At 39.0% G+C, this 21001-nt stretch overlaps 1 protein-coding gene across 8 annotated transcripts in view; it reads left to right on the top strand.

Moving 5' to 3' along the window:
* Positions 1-21001, top strand: part of TMEM108 (transmembrane protein 108) — a 237966-nt gene that overhangs the window by 146881 nt on the left and 70084 nt on the right. For all 8 annotated transcript variants that reach the window (XM_090142451.1, XM_090142449.1, XM_090142450.1 and 5 more), the window contains one exon: positions 10712-10793. In XM_090142451.1, coding sequence (XP_089998577.1) covers positions 10754-10793 — 40 coding nt within the window. In that variant the 5' untranslated portion in view covers positions 10712-10753. The remainder of the gene's footprint in view (positions 1-10711; positions 10794-21001) is intronic.

The following is a 21001-nucleotide window of genomic DNA, read 5'->3' as shown; positions in this document are numbered from 1 at the left end:
AGCAATTCTTATTCTTTTCCTATCCATGTTGTTTCTTACCTCTATTGAAAAACAAAACAAAACAAAATACAACAACCCCAAAATGACAAACCAGCCTTTTTTAAAGCAGTGCTCTTTGCTTGTACTGATCTACAAATCCTGGGACAAGTGCTGGTGTGTCTTGAAGCAAAGCATCCCACAGGGTCAGTAGGTTTTGCCTGAGGAAAAACATCACATTTCTGGGCAGTAAATGAGAGTTTTTACAAAGCTATTAAAATAAATTGTGCATCTGAACGTAATCTTACTTGACAGTATGACATGTTTTCAGATGCTGCTGTTTGAGATTTCCCATATTCTTTTATATGCATTTCCTTGTGGCTTACCTGCACGTCTGTCTATGCCAATGTTCAAACCCAGTGAAGGAAGGAAAATGAGCTGGTTAGCCAATAGCAATCTTGCTAGCTGAGTAACATAAAAGAGAAGAAAATAAGACACATAATGATCAGTGTGCTAAATCCTCTCTAAAGCTCCAGACCTGTCATGTAGAGCTAAATCCCAGACAGTGCCGTTATCAGCGCCAGGTTAGCACTGGAAGTGCCCCTATCTCCCCTTCTCTTTCCTTCACTCCCCCATCCAAAGCCACAGAAGTTAATTCATCACGTTGACACATAGCAGGGCATTATTATTCAGAATTGCATAAAAAGTGAATTTACATTGAGCAAAACCAATAAGCCGCACAGCTCTGACATTTAATTTTCCTGTAAACTCTTCCTATTGAACCAGGCAGGACTACATGCATTTTCAAATAAAATGCAGGGTTTGCACCACAATAACCTTGCATAGATGAAAATGAATAACTTGGAAGTTACTATGAGCCTATTTCCTGCCACCTCCCTCCGAGTCTAAAATTTTTATGGGCTGTATTTTTGCTTGACGCCATGTTACATTTTCATCAATTTTATTTTCTTTTCCAGTGTCAAAATGGCATGCAAAATATTCTTCTTTTAGAGGGGCTGCTATTTATGACTGGGTCACTGATTGGTAGTCCCCTATTCTTCCTGAGGCTGCTTTTTCCTTTGACATCAAACCCTGGGGCTGAAGGTTGAGGATAAATAAGCGATGTCCCTTGAACTAGACACAGTCATAATAAACTCTCAGATGTAATGTCAAGTCTAAGCTAGTGTTCTCTTCTACTTTCTGCTGTATGCTGATCAGCTCCCCAAAGCAGAGCAGTCATATTTCAGAGCTCACTTTATCTGCTTTCTCTTCTTACCATATTGAATGTCTGATTATAGGAGAGGTAGTAAACGGCTCTGGTAAAAGAAGGTTTAACCAGGGAGACGTAGGTCAAGACATAAGCTTACTTTCCGTGGCATATGATTGTGCATCTGCATTTATGTATCCATCCATCCAAATTTTCCAAAGATTTCTCTATTCTTTGAGCATGAGTTATTATAATTTCATACAAGCTGCTTCAAGCAGACTTTGAAATGATAGACATTATTCCAAGATGAATGTGTGCTCTAAAATGGCTGTTCAAAAGAAACCAGCAAACATTTCAGTTTTTTACCAGGTTGTTGGGATCTGGAAAGACACATACAGATCCTTAAAAATGCACCTTTCATGTCTGTTTATTGTACCAATATTTTTACTAGAAATTCATTACAGACTGTGCTGTTTTTGTTACAAATTTATGCTCTGTTGGTTAAAAAAAATCAGCAGTATGGGTTACTGTTAAATGTATTAATGCACTTTTGAAACTGAACTGTTAAGAATTCAAAAGGTAGTTATGCTTTCCCACCATGGGTTCGTGGGTTGGTTTTTCTTTTTCAAATGTAATCAAATGTTTCTTTCAATCTTAGGTACTTGTATGTGTCTATTATACCCTGTCATTGTGAAATTAGATCCTTGTGCCATACTTACAAATAATGATTAGAAATGGTACAAAACATTCCATGCAAAGCTAGCATGGAAGTATTCTTATTTTTAAATACATATTTTGATGGGAAATTTAATTTTCACAAGAATAAAAAAAAAAGAGAGAGGAGGAGAGAAAATACCATATATGTGTTTATTCATTTTTTTCCTTTTTCTTTCCTCTTTTGTCAGTGAATGAACATACTGGTATAAATAAGAGAAAAAGGAAAGAAGCATAGGAAAGAAAAGGAAAGAACATAGCCACCATTAACCATATACACAGAAAACCTAACATAAACGTTGAATTCAAAACAGCAATTGCTTTTTATTTATTTATGTATTGTGTGTTTATGTATGTCTTACTTATGTGATCATGTTTGATACGAAAGAATACATTGAATATATGTTGGTGGAGCACCAGCACCTGGTTCAAAGCTCTTCTTATCAAACTTCAGTTTTCAAAAAAAAACCCTGTTTTTGTGAGTACTGCATTGGTGTCCATCAGTGTTGGTTATTCCCTCTGTGCTTTACAGATTTAGACAAGCCAAGAAGTCTGGTGACAATACAGAATATGTGGGTCTTGGGCTGGGCTCATCTAGACTTATTCTACGTCAGGTCAGCTGAAATCCCCCTAGAGATGGGCCAAAACTTAACTAGTCAATCATGAGCTTCTCCCTGTTCTGTATCCTGTAGCCCTCTCAATCTTTATAGTGTTTGATGAATGTTTGTAAAAGAGAGGGACCCTGAATAAAAGTTTTCACAGCCAAAGCATAGTATGAGATCTTTATAAAAATAGTTATTGGCACTTTCCTGCCTCGGTGTTACTGTAAAGCAGGTAATGGTGGTGCTGAACATTGAGCATCTTTTGTGATGTATTTGTTTAGCTGGATAATAGTGTTTCTTGCCAGAGGAATGGATGATCTTGCATTTAGAAGGTTAGACTGAGCTTTCTCCATCTGGTTTTCTTCAAAGTCATCTACAGCTGATGTAACAGCAGTGCTTTCAGTGCTACAGTACTGGTAGTTTTGAGAGTAAAACGCTTGCTGGCATCTTTAATGCTCAAGCACCTTTCTGAACGTGGCCTAGACATCAGATGTGCAGGGCAGCATGCTCCTCTTTGTTTACAGTTGATGATTTCCTTTCCTGAAAATCTGACCCAATCAACAAATCTCTGTAATACAGCACCTTGTTGTAAAATATCATCTTCTCTTTTGCACCCTTTTTCCTTTTCCTACTTGAAGTATTTACATTTAATCAAGCAGAATAATGTGAAAGGCCTGATTTTAGCAGCTTCACAAAGGTATACCCTTTTTCTCCAGTGTTTATTATGGAGCACACAGAGCTATTTGTTTGCTTGTTCCAAACATTAAGTCTTTTTTATTGTATATCCTACACAATAGGAACAAGGGAACAGTTTAACACTGCTGCAGAGAAGTTAACCTTGAGATTCCTGCAGCTGGAGAGAGCTCTTAGCGTGACTCCTTTGTGTTCAAGAAACATTTAGGTCTAAGGATACTAAGGTGGTACTAAGGGACTTGGTTTAGTGGGGTTATAGTGGTCGTAGGATGATGGTTGCACTGCATGATCTTGGAGGTCTTTTCCAACCGTGGTGATTCTATGATTCTGTGATTCTAGATGTTGAAATCGTCATTGTCAGTGTCCCAAAGCTGGAATCAAGGGTAGACCTTCCGATCTCTGAAACTCAACAAATAGAGACAGCCCCGTGTAAAGGATGAGTTAGTCTCACTCAACACAGGCATTTAAACCAGGCCACAGGAGCTGGGCTTCAGGGAAGCCAAGGAGCTGGGATGAGTAAGTAAGATGTCAACATCCACATTGTGGGCACCGCAAGGCAGGCGAGATGCTGTGGAAGGTCCTCCTGGGAAAGTATACCAGCACCAGATCGATCTGGAAATGTAACTGGGTTCTGCTTTTTACCTGTTTCTATTGAGAAGGAAGAAAATGAGCTATATTTTCTTTCTTTTCCTAGAAGTTACAGAGATATCTCACAGAGTTGCAGGGGGTTGCTTAGGAGATGCTACACTGGGGTAGCACTGTGTGCAGAGAAAAACTTCTAGCAGGAAAGCTTGCAATGGTTATAAAATTTTCATATCAAAGGGCAGATAGTTTACACTGCCGAGTGCTTCCTAGGCATAGTGCTGCATAAGATTGTTTTGTTTAGAAGTTGAAATAATATTAAATTTTTGTTGTTGTTTTGGGTCTCATACGATCTATAAGGAAAAAAATGAAAGTTTACACCACTTATACTTAAATCCATCATATTTCATTAGGAAAAAAAAAATGTATCTTTTCAAGAGGACAGTGAAAGGGTCTTTTCACTAAGGGCTATTTTGGTATAACTCTTGACCCAGCTGTTTCACTTTTTTTTTTTTTTTTTTTTTTTTATGTTGCAACATGAAAGCATGAAAGATGCTCCTCCTCCAAACTCAGAGTAGATGGAATCTTTTCCTTCAAACAGTTGGCAAAAATAGCATGTTTCAAGCTGTTCTGTAAAATTTCAACATCAAAGACTAGTTTCAAATGGCTATTAGTAGCTGAAAAGAAAACACTATAAGGGAAATATTTTTGTAGCTGGACCTCAACTTACCATTGTTAGCTTCCCAGTGGAAGTAAATGCACAGAGCACATACTTGTATATGCAAGGTTTCCTGAAAGAGACTAGAGTGGCTCAGTTATGTGTCCCATCATCAGATAATAAAGATTTTCATGTAACTCAAGTGGCAGAAGTCACCTCCTGCATCTAGAAAATAGCACTGTGATACTATGACTTGAAAAAAAAAAATCTTTGTAAGCAGTGGAAGTACAGTAGGCACCCAGAAAGCCATCTGTGGAATATTGGTTGTAAAATCAGAGTATCTAACGGCATGCTGTAATTCCTTAAAATGACCTCAATGTCACAATCTAATGTTAGGTTGTTGCAGAAAATTGGCAATGTCCTCTGGGACTTGATAACAGTAACCAGATGTTTAATCCATTTACAGCTAATTGACAACAGTGGGAAAGTAGGTTTATGTATGGTGGAAGTGCAGTAAAATAAGATCTAACTCATAAGTAGTGTATGGCTTAAGTAATAGTGAAGGAGAAAACGTAGCGAAGGAACTTCTACTTTACAAATGCTACTGGATCCAATTTCAACCATATGAAATATTTAGAATTCATGCAAGGGTCTTCACTCCTAATGTGTACTAGTGATCAAATTCTAATCATCCTTGTAGCTGCTAGGTCAGATTGATCCTTATAAATATGCTAGCTTCTCAGAGCTCCACAGAGATAAGTGTTGGAGGGGAGAGGCTAATTCTTAAGCTTCTCATTCTCCAAGTGTGCAGACAGACAGACACAATGTCTGTGCACTCATGGGAACGAGAAGCAACCAGAACAATTGCTGGTCAGGCTTCTCTCCCACTGGAGCTACTTTCAAAATTATTTGCTAACAGTAGCTAATGAAGAGCAAAATTAAGAAATTAAGTCCCTTGCACAACTGATGGAGTGTAAAGGATATTCAAGAGCTAGAGTGCTTTGATGTCCTTCAGAAGAACTCATGTCAGTTATAATCAGCCTGTAGAGAAGCCCTGTCTGTCACTCTGTCACAGCTTTTCCAAAAAGGTCATGGGGCTCGACATTACTGGAGGGCATGCACACTTCAAAGCCAGGAAGTCTCACATCAAATGACTTTTCATTTAGACTCTGTTATTTTTCATCTAGTTTTTTTTTTTTTTTTTCCTGACCCTTTCAACACTCCCCCTTGGCTATTCCAGGGACTGCTCATAATGTGACCACAGATGCCAAATCACTAGACAGTCAGAGGCAAAAGCAATGTTACCTGCCCTCTTCAGAATAAGTTCTTCCCTTGGCCATGGTCACCAGGACACAAAGTATTTTGTGCCTCTATTTTTGTGACAAGGAATACAAAGCCTTTTCTGCCTCTCCCTTTCACTGACATGTGCCAGCTTTGACACGTGGATAAAGGAAGTTGATAAAGATAACTGAATTAACTGCTGATGTCCTCCTCCCACCACACTAATGACAGTAGCTTGTAAGAGATCATCTAGCCCAGGACTTCTCTGTGTTCCCCTGTTCATGGAGGGAGCTGGGAGGAGGCATGGGAGGATGCAGCCATTTGAACTACTGTTAGACAGCAGAGGGAGGACTGGGATTTCAAAAGTTAATGGTGAAGTAGGGAAACTGGGAATGAGGAAACAGTTGCTGTCAGATTTTCTTCTGTATAAACACTGCTTCCTGTGTGTATTTTTCATGATAGTGATTATTTCAGCTTCTACATTACTAATCCTTATGCATGTATGACAGGCCTACGCAACGTCAACAAAACTGATTCTGTGCAGCTGAGGTATCCTGAGGGTAGATATGGCTCTTTGGAGTCTTAGGAAAGCAAAGGGTATACACCTTTGAGGATAACTGTGGAAAAAGACGTGATTTGTTCTTTACTCTGCAAAGAGGAATCCATTCCAGAGAGTGCTAAAGATCTAAGTATAGAGGGAACATAAATTTCAAAGTAACCACACTCAGAATGTTATGAAGAAAGATGGTAACTGTGGTTTGCGTGTACCAGGCTGGGAGGAATAAATCACACCGGACAATATGGCACATGCTGAACAAGAACATAGAGTTCTCGCTCGAAGGAATCTTAGTGCTGCAAGTTAATCATCCTTTTATTAGCATGCCCTGAAGGTTTTGGGGATATAAATTTTGCAAAATAACAGCTGGATTGTAGAAATAGGCCACTGAATTAAGAAACAAATCACACAAACATGAAAACACATATCAGCCTTGTGTAGTTGAGAAAAGTACACCTGCTTCCTGTTAAGAGGCATGCTTGAATACTCAGAGTGGCTAACGAGGGGAAAGCGGTGGGTGAAGACCTTGGTGTTAGAATTAAAGCTGTGTCGATCTGACCCTGAGACAGTATTGAGTGAGAACTTGTGTGGTTTCCCATCGGTTGTGAAAGTCCACCACATAATCAGGATCATAGGCTTTGACAGGCTGTTGTGAATTCAGTGTGTGATGCAACAAGAACACTTCAACTAAGCAGAGAGGTGGAGAAATTAGTTTTTCCTTTTTGCTGGGAGACATCTGGTCGCCATTAAAGTATCCTTTGCAACTCATGGGGAAATCACACCTCTGTGAGTTTTAAGTGAAGAGCCATTGCTATCTCGTAAAAGCCCATAGGACAATACTAAAAGCATCAAGGCTGAGTTTCGTTGATTGAGGATTCATCAACAATAATTGGAAATGGAGGTACTCTGAGTGTGTCTTGTTTTCCTCTTTTATTTTCTGCAGAACCAGGAATAGTTCAGCTGAAAATTGTCAGTGATGTAGCTTTTCCTTCTTTCCAGAACAATTCATAAAGTAGAAAAGACAGCCAGAAAAAATAAACAAGTTTGTGTGCTTCATGGGATGTAACTTGTGTGTCTTTCATCTTTCTCCTCTTTCCATTACAAGTTTTTCAGTATTTCCTAGTCTTCAGAGGAGAGCCAGTGAGTGTTAACAGTAATTGAGAATATACCCGTGTACTTAGAGACCTAACTATGAGTCTAGGAAAAGAAATTTACCTTCAAAGTTAAGTTCTAATTTTTTTTCTAAATCTTAATCAAAGATCCAACCTATTTGTAACAGATAATTCCTTCAAATACTGCGAATGGCTCATCAAATATTGAAGCACAATATGTTTTAAAATTATTATTTTGGTGAAGAGTACTCCTGAGAAAACTAAAGGAGAGTTGAAGAATAAAGTGGAGCTAAAATGGGTACAAAACTCATATACTCAGAATAGATGTTGGATTATTAAAGCTTAATGCATGCTTTGAAATGTATTTTTTGCCTTTACCATTATTGTTTCTGCTGTTTCTGCTCACAGTTTGTACTGTCCCTAATTAGTTACAGTTGACTTATATAAAACAGGTGGCAATACTCTGGTTTTACATTAATCAGCTCAAGGTCAGGAACTATGTGCCCACATTTTCCATTCACATATGCAAAATTCCACTAATCTATTTTAGTGTGTAAAACTGCACTCAGTTGCTTTAGAGAGGTGGGTTGGTGAGCCAGAGCCCCTTCAGCTACCACTCAGTATGCAACCTCTCTTGTCCATGATAGATCATAGAATCACAGAATGGTTTGTGTTTGAAGGGAGATTTTCCATTTAACTATGATTGGAATTTGCAGAAATTGATATTAGTGTTGAAACTGGGGTAACTTCAGAAGCTGTATATAATATATATATGCTTGTTTTCTAGTAATAATTCTGCTCTTAATTGTTATCTCACATGGAAAAATGGCAGGTGAAATTCAGTGCTGCTAATTGCAAAGTTGCATACACAGGTAAACCTGAGGAGGGGCCCCAGATAAGCTAGAACCACTCACAGATTTGTATCAGCTCTTTAAAACTAGTGTAACTCAGCAGCAGTTGTAAATGAAACAGAATCATAGATGGAGTTGGGAATGAAGAAGAAAGAGGCAGCATTACTGTGCAATGTGAAAATCTATTGCATACCCATGTATTGGTGGTTATATGCAGTTTTGTTATCTTCTCTTCAGATCAGAATTAGAAGAGGGACGAACACCTCAAGGTTCAATGTTTATCAAGCATAAAGTGCGTCTTCTGGACAGGGGAAATGAAACAGACTCCAGTTTCTCAGTTTGAAACAGAGATGCCAAGTCCCCTGGTTTTATGTCAGCTGGTGATTCAGGCTTGTAACGTGAGGTTCATCGGCCTGAACCTTGTGCAGTGTTACTGGATGCAAGCAGATTCTGTCTCTGGAAAACCATCACTGATGTGATTTGGCTTCCAAACATACACTAATAAGCCTTATTAAATCTCTCTTAACTTATAGTATCTGTCAGATAAATCCTTGTTCTGCGTGCATCTCCTTTACACAAGAAATGAGTTATTCAAAATTATAGAAAGTTTGCTTGCTCTGTTTTCAACACATTTACATTTAAGCCATAAGTGATGCTCAGAACCTTGAAGCGTTTGGTTTATAAAATTTACCAAGTTCTCTAAGTAGAATTTTGTGGCCGTACAGTCCAGAAGATACTAACAGAAGACCCTAAAAGTACATTGTGAAAGTTATTGAGTGCTAGTCTTGGTTTCTTTCCCCATATGCACACTACTTCCAACATCTTAGAATGGGGTAAATTACCCTGAGAGTCCTATCTAAATAAATAAATATTCAGCATAACATTTATTTTAACCCCAGTGCCAGAATTTATAAGCAAAATGCTTTTATACACTATGGGTAGCATTAATATGGAGATGGAAGGGAAATGTGAATAAATTGTAATTCACAGCCCCAAAACATCACATCACAGTTGCCTTGTTCAGTCTGTTTAGCATACCTTCACCATTAAGATATTAATAAAAATATATGCAGAGAATCCACTGACAGTGTAGATTCCATATCCCCCAGGTCCTCTGCTTTTAAGAACCTGAAGAGGTTCTACAAGCACTGAACAATCTGGAGTTATATGAATACAATTTTGATAAAGAAGAAGAATTTGAAATTGCAACCCTAAATCCACAGACTTTTTGTATATTTCTTTTTGAAATGTGCTGTAGTCTGTTCATGCATAAAGACTGTTATTTTTTACTCTGTCTGCTTTTCTGTTAGATAAATCTTAAAGGGAATAACAGGAGTCCCTGGGCAAGTTTTTATGATCAAATATCATTATGAGTCTAACTCTGTTTAAAAAATAGTAAATCAATTCACAATTCACAAATAATTGCTTTTATTTAGCGGAAAATACCTTAAAACATTGAAATTTCTGTGAGTTCCTGCAGTGTTTTAAGGTCTCTTTTTAAATGGAAATGTGAACGTGGCAGAATGTGAGATTGTGCTTGTGTACCTAAAAATTGCTGTGTCTGATAACATAACACCACGCATCTTTTGTTACAGAACAAGCAGGAAAAGTGACAATCCTTATAAGGCTTCCACCCAAATGTCAAATACAATTCTGTTTTCACAAACTTGTCAGCATTTGTTCAGTTCCGGCCTGTTATTTATTGGTTTGACTTCTTTATCTTTTCTTCAAGACTGTATTAATAAGTTTTGAAAGATTTTCATGAGGGCATGTTAAAATGACTCAGGAATGTTTCAGGTAGTTTGGAAGAAGAAATGATGCTGAACTGGAAGCTAGAGGATAGCGCGTTCTATTTAACATGCACAAGAGGAGCTTTAAGAAGATGATCTCAGTGTCCTGTCTTTTGAAGTTGGTTATGAATCTTCAACAAATGCTCTTTTATAGAATGGAGAGCTTAAATACTGTGTTGTCTTTGGGACCTGAGTGAGACATGACTCACAACAGTGTTTTGGGACTATGCTGGCTTTACGCTTCTGATTTATGCGTTTCTGATTTTCCTCTCAATGTGAATAATTAATATCAGTGTGATTGGAGCTTATTTTTTATGATGTTTTTTTGAACTGAGGTGAAAAATTCCTTCGTGTATTTGAAAATATTGTCTGAGGACTTCTTGAGTGATTCTGAGATGGTTGGGTAACGTTTTACCAAGTTCTAGGCACTGCACAAAACTGACCATTGGTGTACAGATTTTTTATACTCTAGAGATTTTTTTCCCTTTTTTGTCTGTGGCAATACCCTTCACTGCCAAGCTGTTAGAAAGCGTGGCTAAAAAGGCTGAAGCACAGTTAGGCAATTTTCCTTTGCTAATCAATACGGTTTTCCTGTGAAGCTTCATCTGACTTTGTAATCAACAGGTGTAACATTAAAGCATGAGTCTTGTACCTAATCACAGATCTTTTTCTCTTGTTTTCCTTGACAGAATCATGAATAAACTGGCAGACCAGCAGGACCACATGATACCATGAAGAGAAGCTTACAGGTCCTCTATTGCCAACTGTTTAGTAAGTAAATATATACATATGTATTTATTTATAAGAAACCAATCATTCAGATTTTTAAATAAGAAAGTATTATTTATGGTGCACACAATTCAGAAAGGTACATTACCATGTACTTTGTACCTGGAGGAGCCATCAGGAAGTTAAATTTTCTTGTTTACTGAGATATTTGGAGATGTATTAAAAAAGAAATTGTAGTGGCAGGTGATTTTGCAGAGTGTATTACAAAGGTAAGTGCGATCTGCTGTGCCTTGAGACTGTGAACACTCTCAGAAGAATGAGAAGTAGGAGCACAGGACGGTGATTGGAAGAATAATGTGGCAACCTTGTTGTAATCATAGCTTTTGTATAGTTCTCTATGGAAAAATGGGGTCCATCTGACCAAGCATCTGGTGGTGGTCTTTCAAAAAGATCTAAGAGCGAGGGAATGGAGCCCTGGGCTCACATAGCCATAAATGCTGTGTCAGTTCCTGAGATGACTTGTTTTTCTGATTTTTAGAAGAGTTCATGTAGCATGAAGTCCAGTGAAAATACTTTCAAAGAGATGACATTTATATTGTGCAGATAAAGGCTGTCTCTCCTATCCACAGGCACAGAGCAAGATTTTAAGCATTAGGCAGTATCATCACTGTTAGAACATTTCTGTAGACAGACAACTTTCAGTGTCAACGTCATAAGCAATAACATTTTGTTCAAAATTTTAGAGGATAAATAAAGTGAGAAAAGACAAAATATAAGTGTAATCATTTCATCAGTATGCTTTGTGAAGGAAATTGCTACTTTACAGGAAGAATTGTAAACAGTTTTTTTTTTTATGCTGTCCTTTCAGTTCAGCAGAACTTCTGACTTCAGTGTATGTCTCTTATTAACATTCTTTATGGATTTCTCTTATTCTGTTCCAAGCAAAACTGAAACCAGAAAAACATGCTTTGTATATATAAGATGAACAATGCAAGAAATACTGCTTTTATGACTATGTGTGACAATTAATATAACAGGTATTTTGTAGACTTTTACAGGAATGCAGTTAATGTCATATATTTGTTTTACTCACTGCTCCTCTGGTTTGAAGTGAGAGATTAGTTTTTCTAGATTGGCTTCTTTGGCAATTCTAATATACAGTATTTCCTGTGATGTGGGAGATAATCAGTTCTGTTTTCATGACTTTGAAAGTGAGACTCCAAAGCTGCACCCAAGATCATTCTGCTCTAATAAGCATACTCCACTCTGAACCTATCGTTGTACTGGGTCTTTTCTGAGATCGTTTGCCTTTGGGTTTTTTTTAATATTATGCTTCCCTGTTTGATGGCGTTGCCCATTGCTATCTCTGCTGCTTTAAACTTTATTTTCAGGGTAATAAATTGAAGAGATTGTCATAAAACTGAGGAATGCTTAGAATGAAGAGGGAAAGACTGAGCAAACTAAATATAAATGATTTTGATCACGATATTGTGAACTCTGTGACTTAATTTGAAAGGATGGATTATTTCTATTGATAGATAAACAAGCTGCATTTTTTCTCTGAGCGCAGCAAAGATGTGTGCTAAGTGTAGCTGTCATAAACACATGTAACAGCTATAGCTCTGTAGCCTATATTTTAGGCATTTGGAATCAGTTTCCTCTCTGTCTGATTCGTTTATTTGTTAGTTGGCTGATTTGTAAGAAGCCTGTGGCAAACTCCACTAAGTTGATTAATTCTTATTAAATTGTTTTTTTTTTTCTTAATTGCCCTGTAGGGGTGTGATTTAAGCAAACTTTTTCCCCAGTTACACCACAATACCTAAAAACAATCTCAAGGGTGTGCATTTTGCAGCAAAAGAAATATTTCCTGTAACATGTATTTATGCTAAATGAAGCGCCTGCAGCATGGTCTTATCTATTTTATCTGCACAAAAGAGGGAAAGATTGCTATTACTGCATTACTATGCAGAAGGGGGCGGGGGGTGGGGGGGGGAAACCTCTGAAAAAGGGTCAAAAGATCATATTTTACCTTGGCCTAATATACCGATGTCCTGTGCCTTCCTTCACCTCCAACTACAAGTGGGACTGTGATGCTGACTCTCTGATACTGTGTTTTCATTTTGTCTGGAATGGTATGAGCAACTAATTGAGATGTAGGCTTATAGAGAGACATGTGTGATGCATGTATTCTTACACATGAAAAACTGGGATGGTTTGAATAAAGTGTTGGTGGGTTTTGTACAAACAGTGATCAGCTGCAGAGGCAAAACCGAGTTCTGTGGGAAGAAGCAGTTTCATCCCCAAACTAGTGCAGTGCTGTGAGACTTGCTACACATGTGTTGAGTCCCAGCTGTGCCACTGGGCCAGTAGTGGCTATGCCTGTCTGTGTATTCATTTCCACCTCTCTTCATTTGTACTGTATTCAGCTGAGTGTCTATACAATGAGACAGTGGAACCCTCATATGCGTGAGGACTGTTAAGCTTTGGGGCTCAAAGAGAAGATTTACTTGATTTATAGACCAGTAGGAGATGTTAGCTGTATTTTTTTAAAATCAGGCCCATATGTAAATAAGATTTGAAGACACTAAATGTAGCATCCATCCTTTTAGTGAATTCTGGATGAGTTATGTAATCAGTCTCCTGCCATCCATATTCCCCTGCTGCGCTTTCCAAAAAGAGCATATTCTATCCATTTAATGCTGATCAAGAATAGTATGTGAAAATGGCACTAGCAGCAGCTGCTCTTTTGAATATGGTTATGGCTGGCTTGAATCTGATCCCAGTTGTCAAGAGATAGACTTTGTGAAAATGGCAGCGCCGCATTTGGCCCAGGACAGGGGCTCTGGGCAATGCTGCTTTACCTCTCGTCATTCATTATTTATGAATCAGTAATTAAACATGTGATAGAACTTCAAGGAAGTGTTGCTTTCAAACTGTGTCTTCAAAGATACTATTTAATCTGAAATCGCTGAGATATTTTTAAATAAATAAATAAATAAAAAGATTGAACCAAAAATTTTGGAAGAGGTTTCTTAGTGAGAGCTCTTTGAAGTCAGTAGCTAGATTGAGTTGATGAGGACCAATTAAAGCAAAACATGTGTCCACAATTTGCTGCCATTTGTTCTAGGCACATCTTTATGGATGAAGTTTGTTGCCTCTGTAATGATGAAGATGCAAATGCCTTTCCCATGAGGCTGAGCGATCTCCATTTTTTATAAAGACCTAATGTGATGATTTAAGCCCTGCAGCATGAGCCACAATATGTCTGCATTTTCAGTAATAAAACATGCACGTTATAATTTACCACGCATGCAGTGTTCACAGAGAGGATCCAAGTTGCATATAAACTAGGGAAAATGTGGAGGAAGGTAACTGGTGAAGCCCCTGGCACACACACTATGTGTGAGACTTTCTTCTTCAGACATTTGTTTTCCCGAGAAACGGAAGGACTTTTATTTTCTATTTACTTACAGCACCAGTGTCTATATGAGGACCTGTCACCATAGCATCTGGAAATAAATGCCAGCCTGAGTGTTTCTTCATGCCATTATCACTTCGAGCGTTCCCAAGCATCACTCTTTCATCACCGAGGCCTGGCACAGTGCCCAGCAATATCAATAGAGAGCCGCCTGTGTGCAGACTCACAAGTCTCAGTAGCAAGCTGAGCAAAAATGGCAGTGAGTGGCTGTGCCTTGTAACACAGGCTGTCAAAAACCCTGCATCACTTTGCTATGGATGCAGCTTGCCTTCCTCCCTCGTACCCGGCAGCCTGGCTGCCATTCTGTTAAATCTCTTCCAGGGAAGTTCACCCCACAGGAAGGGTTTGCACAAAGGCTGACTCCAGTCCAGGGGCACTGATATTTGAGAAACAATTGAGTGTGTCAAATTCATGTGGAAACCAACACCCAATTCACCGTGCCTTATGAGAGGTGCTGGGCACTATTGTCCCCCAGTGACTACTGCCTCTTACAGGAGCCAAGAGCATCACTCCAGTTCTGTTGCTGAGCAGTGTCTGTGAATAACTGCGTGGCTTTAATAAGATGGCACACACTGATGCTTGTAAGCAAGTGGGGAGGCATGGTAACAGCACAAAAAAAGACTATGGCCAGAAGCCAGGGAATAACCTTTTCTATGCCTGTAGTAGAGAAGGCATGAAGAAATGGATTTATAAAGCAGCAGGGAACTTATCGTTAGGCATCAGGCCGAAGTGCTGCAGCAGGTAGGACACTGAGGGGCTGGAGCAGGCTGATCACGAGGGTGTTAGAGGCTCTGCGGCCAAAGCACCTAATGGAAAAACACATCTCTCAGGGGAGACGGGTTATCTAGATGATTTGAAAAGCTCCCATCATCCTCTGACCCTGTGACCACGTGGATATTCCAGGTACTGTGTCCTCAGTGTAAATGAGACTGCTTGCTTTGGCAGAGCTCTCAGTTTGCACAAGCCATGTATAATTAATCAGTGTGATAGAAACATATGGCTGACGTATGCTTAAAGATACCGGGGATCACTTGATGCAGACTGGGAGAGAATCTCTTTCTATCATTCTGGGGGATTTGCAGAGAGAAAATAGCATTTTGTAGTGCTCTGCTAGACTGGTAGGTGATAGCTTAAGCAAAGAGAGCAGCGGGGGAGTGGTTATCTAGCAAGAGAGTCCATCTGTTTTGCTTAAAAATTAGAAAGGTAAACAGCCTCTGGGTGTGCAGTGTTTTGTGTACAAAGCTTTTTGGGATGCTCACTAGGTTGCAGGATTTCTATCTGTGAGTCACATGGCTTGGTAACAGGCTGCCCATCGGGCAGCACACAGCAAGCAGTACATCTACACGTTCTTTTTCCACTGTTCAATTAAAGGTTGTTGCTTCTGCTCCTTAACAAAACTTTGCCTTCTTGAAAGAAGCTGCTGCTTTCCATTTCTTTTCTGAAATCCTTTCCTGGGAAACAGACCTTTTAAAGAGAACTTTAAAGGCAAACTAACACGCCTTATAAAAGAAAGTAAATTGAATATATGTCTTTTTTATCAGATGTAGCCACCTGCACCCTTAATGTGCCCCTTGGTGAGATTTCAGCTGCACACACAAGAGGCAGCATGTCCCTGCTCACCAGCTGCATAAGCACAGCTCTCTGAATCAGATCACTCTTGTGATTCTAAACCTGAGATTGTGCCTGAGAACAATCTGCAATGTTTATTTTAAATTTGCTGGTTCCATGAACTGTCTTGTCCTTAAATACATAACATTTGGGTCACATTTCACAGAGCACACAAACTCATTGAAGAGTCTGAGGCACACGTATGAAAGTGGAGGGATGTTCTGCCTTGTTCTGCTGAGAGCTGGTGCTGATTTAGGAATACGGGCTCTCCTGAGCAACTGACATATTGTGAAAACTTCTCCACTGCTCTTGCAAATTTGGTGAAACATAGAAAGATCATAGAATCATTAAGATTGGAAAGGACTTGTAAGATCACCGAGTCCAACCATCAGTTCATCACAACCATGTGGAGCAGGCCCGGGGCTATAGAATTTCAGGTCATGGCTTGAGTCCTTCACACTGAATTTGGGATAAAAAGCCAACAGACAGTTATTATGTTTGCTCACTCTATTGGCAGACAAGAAATTAATGCTTTTGCACATATCATTTGATAGTCTGATTATGTTCTTGGCATTAAGTACCTTCATTTATATGCTTATACTGGCACTGCTTGTGTTAGAACCCTGTAGATTTTTGAAAGTTAATGAGAACACGCGTAACTTCCCAGTGTTTGTATGCATCAAGCATGCATGTTGGTTTATAGTAGCAGTGTCCATGACCATTATGTTCAAAGACCACGAGATACTAAATACATATGCATAATGTGGTTGTTTATCCAAACTGTGAAAGGCTGCAAGGATTTGGCTTTAGAATTCCTTTCACCCTTGTTAAAGAAATTATTTGATAGATCAAAATCCGTAATATTCTTTACATCCTTTGTTGTGAATTATTTGTGTTTTGGACCTGGAGATATCTGCATTATAACACAATGTATCTGTCTAAGCTTCTGTTTTAGATTCATTATTGTTTGCCTGAAGCCTAGAGAGAGGCTTTAAAGGGAAAGTGAATAGGCAGGAGTACAAATTTGACTTTTCCTTTTTTCCTTTCAAAATTCTGTTTATCTGTCTCTAAGAGAAATGAAATTTCAGGAACAAAGACTTAGCAGCTTGTGAAACTTTGTGTGTGTCCCCGAGACTCAGCATCAAGTCAGTGGGGAAAGAAATGTTACTGATAGGCAGACAGCTGCCTAGTGACCATGAAATAGTGGTCCTACTGAGTTCAGTGGCAAAACTCCCTCTGACTTCAGCAGGGTTGGGACTTTATTCCTGGATTCCATGTCACCAGCTTAGCTTAATGTTGCATTATAAACCAGAAACATCCTGTCAGACACCCTTCCACAAAGCCTTCTTTTCTTGATGTATGTCTAGGAGACATTGGTATGTTTTTGACAACACTGCAATCAAGCTGTAATCCGGCAAATGCAGCTGAATATGTAAATTTACTCTTAGCACCAGGCAGGCTACTCCTACAGCAGCACAAGCCATACGCTTGTATCTCTGTTGGACTGTGTTCCAATAATTTGACATACAAAAATTTGTATGGTAGCACACACACTGCTGTCTAATGTCCATGAATAATCCAGTGCTTGTGACAGCGTTCCTGCAAGAAGATGGAAAAATGACTAACTGTTAGGTACTTAATAAACATCGCTATCTGATATTCCCCTACGTGTGAACTGCCGTGCACATGGACATGTATTACTGACATCACTAATACTGTGATATTTATACCCCTGTGTTTAGAAGTGCTGTGTTAGAAATGGCTTTACCTTTTTGCAAAGCCTTTAGATGCTTCCCCTTCTACCCACCCCTTGGGACTTTTTGAACAACTCTAACAACTAACTCTCTAGAGATGATGCTAGTTTTGATCACTTATGGATGCCCATGGTAGCTTATTGCAAGCTGTGTAAATAATTTAGAAGAAATATATATAAAACCAACATCCAAAGAGCATAGCATCGTGTAACAGGCATTATCCTTGATCCATTTCTAAGTACCATAAATACAAATGTCCTATTCAATACTATGGTAGATTTCCAAAGAACTTGAGCCCATGTCCTGGTCTAGAGGGAGGTGTCACTGCCTATAATAGGGAGAGTGGAACAAGATGATCTTAAATGTCCCTTCCAACCCAAACCATTTTATGGTTCTATGGTTCTATTTCAAAATTTAGGCGCATTCAACTCAGTGAAAGACTTCAGAATTCCCCCTGCAAAAAAAAAGCCAAACACACACATACACAAAAAATGCTTGCAGGAATATCATCTAAGTTAGTCTTAAAGCCACTTGATCCTCAAAGCAGCCAATGTGGTTGGTCTGTGTTTTCATGAGAGACATCTGCAAAACTTCATTGACAAATCAAGATCTATACATAACTGGCATTAATGTATTTTTTCATGTACATTATCACTATAAACTACATATATCCTCCAAGGTCTGAAGTTTCAGGGGCAGGATTTGCTTCTAAGATCAGGGAAAAGCACAGAGCACCATTTCACATGGCCCTGGAGTCCCACATTATTCTTGGAAAAACTCAAATATTTGTAATAGGTCTCACAAAAGGTATTTGAAAAGTAACCTTGGAAAGAAAAATATGATTCTGTAATGGAAATGCTAAGTCATGACTTGAACCAGTGATTGAGCACCTGGTAGGAAGGCAGAGCCAACCCAGGGGAGCTCAGGTGCAAACACCTGAGTGATGGGAAGAGGTGGAGCCAGGATCCACCCCTTCTCAGACTTCATTTAAGGATTGGCAGTAGCTCATCTAAAGGTTCACGTGTACCTGAGGATCTTACAGGCCTTCTAAAAGTAAGTAGTTTATTTCTCTTATTTTTGTTTCTATTGCTATTTTGTCTAAGCTGAATTCTTACTTGCTTACTGCCTAAGACTTTGTGCTTTGCATCCTGTTATGCTTTCTGGCGTCTTACAGCTTCTTAAAGTAACTTAAAACTGCTTGTCTATTAGGTTCCCAAAAAGGTCTGGAATTTGAGATAAAGTGTATAGCACCTCACCTCCCTTTACCTAGAGAAGGCAAGAAAACTGCGTCCAAAAGGCCAGCTTTCCTGGGGGTGGAGGTACCTGGTGCACGTGTTGTCTGTTGTGCTAATGGATGTGTGCCTGGGTACTGCTGAGGGAAAACCCCCAAGCATTGTCCCTGTTTTTGAAGGGACTGTGCTATATGATTCTTCTAGCTTTGCTATTGCTGAGCTTTTCTTCTATGCTGTGATGATTAGAAGGGTTCTCCAAGCTACTTTTTTCACTTGAAATGGGGTTCTTCTTGTATCTAGTGATAAGGGCAAGGTTCTGGAGCCAGATTTGCCACGTCAGCAAATGCTTAATAACTCAGCAGAGCAATCAGTGAGTTTTGCTGAGTACCTAAGCAGGTTAATCATATGTTAATCTGCTTGTTATCCTAATGGTAGTTAAGTGTGAAACTTCTGCAGGTTCACTTAAAAATGCAGTAGATGTGTTACTTTGTTATGGAGCACGAAGATACTTTGGAAAAATCTGATCCCTTTTCTTCTAATGTAAGGGAGTAGATTTGGTTTTGAAGCTGTGTAATATTGTTCAGAACTTGATATGCCTTATTATTTCAGAGTTGATAAACAATAATTGGGGTTTTGCAAAAGCCAAGATTTAGAAAGGAAAGAAAGGGACACTGAATCAAGTGCTCATTGTAGTGGTAATGCTTCATTGTAGTGGAAATGAATACTTCTTGCTTGGTATTTTTTAAAAGCCACAGCACTCTGCAGACATTAATTAATTAATTTCATATTTTCACTGGAATCTAAAGTCTCCATGTTGAAATGTTACAGCTAATGATTTGATACGTGTCATGGTCTAAGAGAAGCGTTCTGTCCTTTCTTTATGCTCCCATGTGCATTTGCTACTCAAAGGCTGCTCTTAGCTGTTCACGCTGCCATGCAGCTTGCCATGGTCAGAGCAGCCTTCACGAGACATTGCTTGCTAATTCTGCTATAACACAAACTCTAGCTTTTCAGATAAGGAGGACAAGGTGTCTTTCTTGTATCCTGTCACTAAAGGGGTCATCAGGGAAGGAAGCAACTTTAGGGCCTGGTGAGGCAACTGCATTCTCGTTGCAGATAAGTTCATTTTATATGCTAAAACACTCATGATTTATTGAGAGCATAGTCTGTATTTCCTATGCATTTATTCTTACTCTGTATTGATGGTGCATGTAGATACCTTTCAAGCAACTGCCATCATCCAGTCTTATCAGGAAAAAGCATGCTCTGCATAGAAAGCCAAAGTATTGCTTAGGTGGAAGTGTTCAGGCAACGTAACAGACTGTGATCTTAGCCTATTGATAGAAAGGGAGCAAGCAATTCCCTCTCATACCTGGGACTGTTGGTTTGAATAGCTTGATAAAGCAAAGCTATATCAACAGTTATGAGGTATTGAAGCAGGACTTTAAAGGAGTTGAAAACTTGAGTTGGGCACTTCTCACATGGCCTGTTGTTGCTTTCTGAGTGGATCATGGTGTATTAGTGACAGTACTTATGTGTAAACTGCAGGGAAAGCAGCAAACTACTGGCTAGATTTAAAGTCCATTTTGTAAGTCACAGTGCTCTGCTGCTCCTGGAATTCCTTTGCAGCTCGCCTATGAGAATCTCTTAGTACTTTAGCATGAAGTTTCTAATTCTTTGTACATTTGAAAAAGACACAGCTTCTTGAAGTTAGCAACTCATGAGAAAGAAAATGATGACTGCAGTATGGTCTAAAGTGTTAGCTATCGCTCTCTCCTATAAAGGCTACAAATTCATTGTGACATCACAGCTTCCCATTGCTGAAGACATTAACAGTTAGCATACAGGCACCACAGTTGTCAAGGAACAGAGAAAAGTGTGAAGATAGCAAACAGTGTAAGTACCTGGTAAATGGGCAGCAGTAAGCATATGCTTGCAGGATAAAACACTTCTGTTTGTATAGAGTTAATTCAGAGCCTTAAAGCACAGCACAGAGAGAAGGAAAACAGTTTAAAACTCCATGATCTTTTGGCCTTGTCTAGGAGAGAATGGAGCAATTATCTCCCATTTTTGTCTTTTTCTTCAGTAGCAGCAGTACTGTTTTCTTACAGCAACTGGCCATTTCATGTAGTGCAAAGCTATTTTATTCTGCCATTTCAGGAAGAGCTGTTTTTCTGA

This window comes from Phasianus colchicus, chromosome 6 (genome assembly GCF_987193195.1).
Source record: "Phasianus colchicus chromosome 6, bPhaCol1.hap1.1, whole genome shotgun sequence".
NCBI lineage: Eukaryota > Metazoa > Chordata > Aves > Galliformes > Phasianidae > Phasianus > Phasianus colchicus.
Note: the sequence above shows the minus strand (reverse complement) of the source record. Positions and strands in the feature narration are given on the sequence as shown.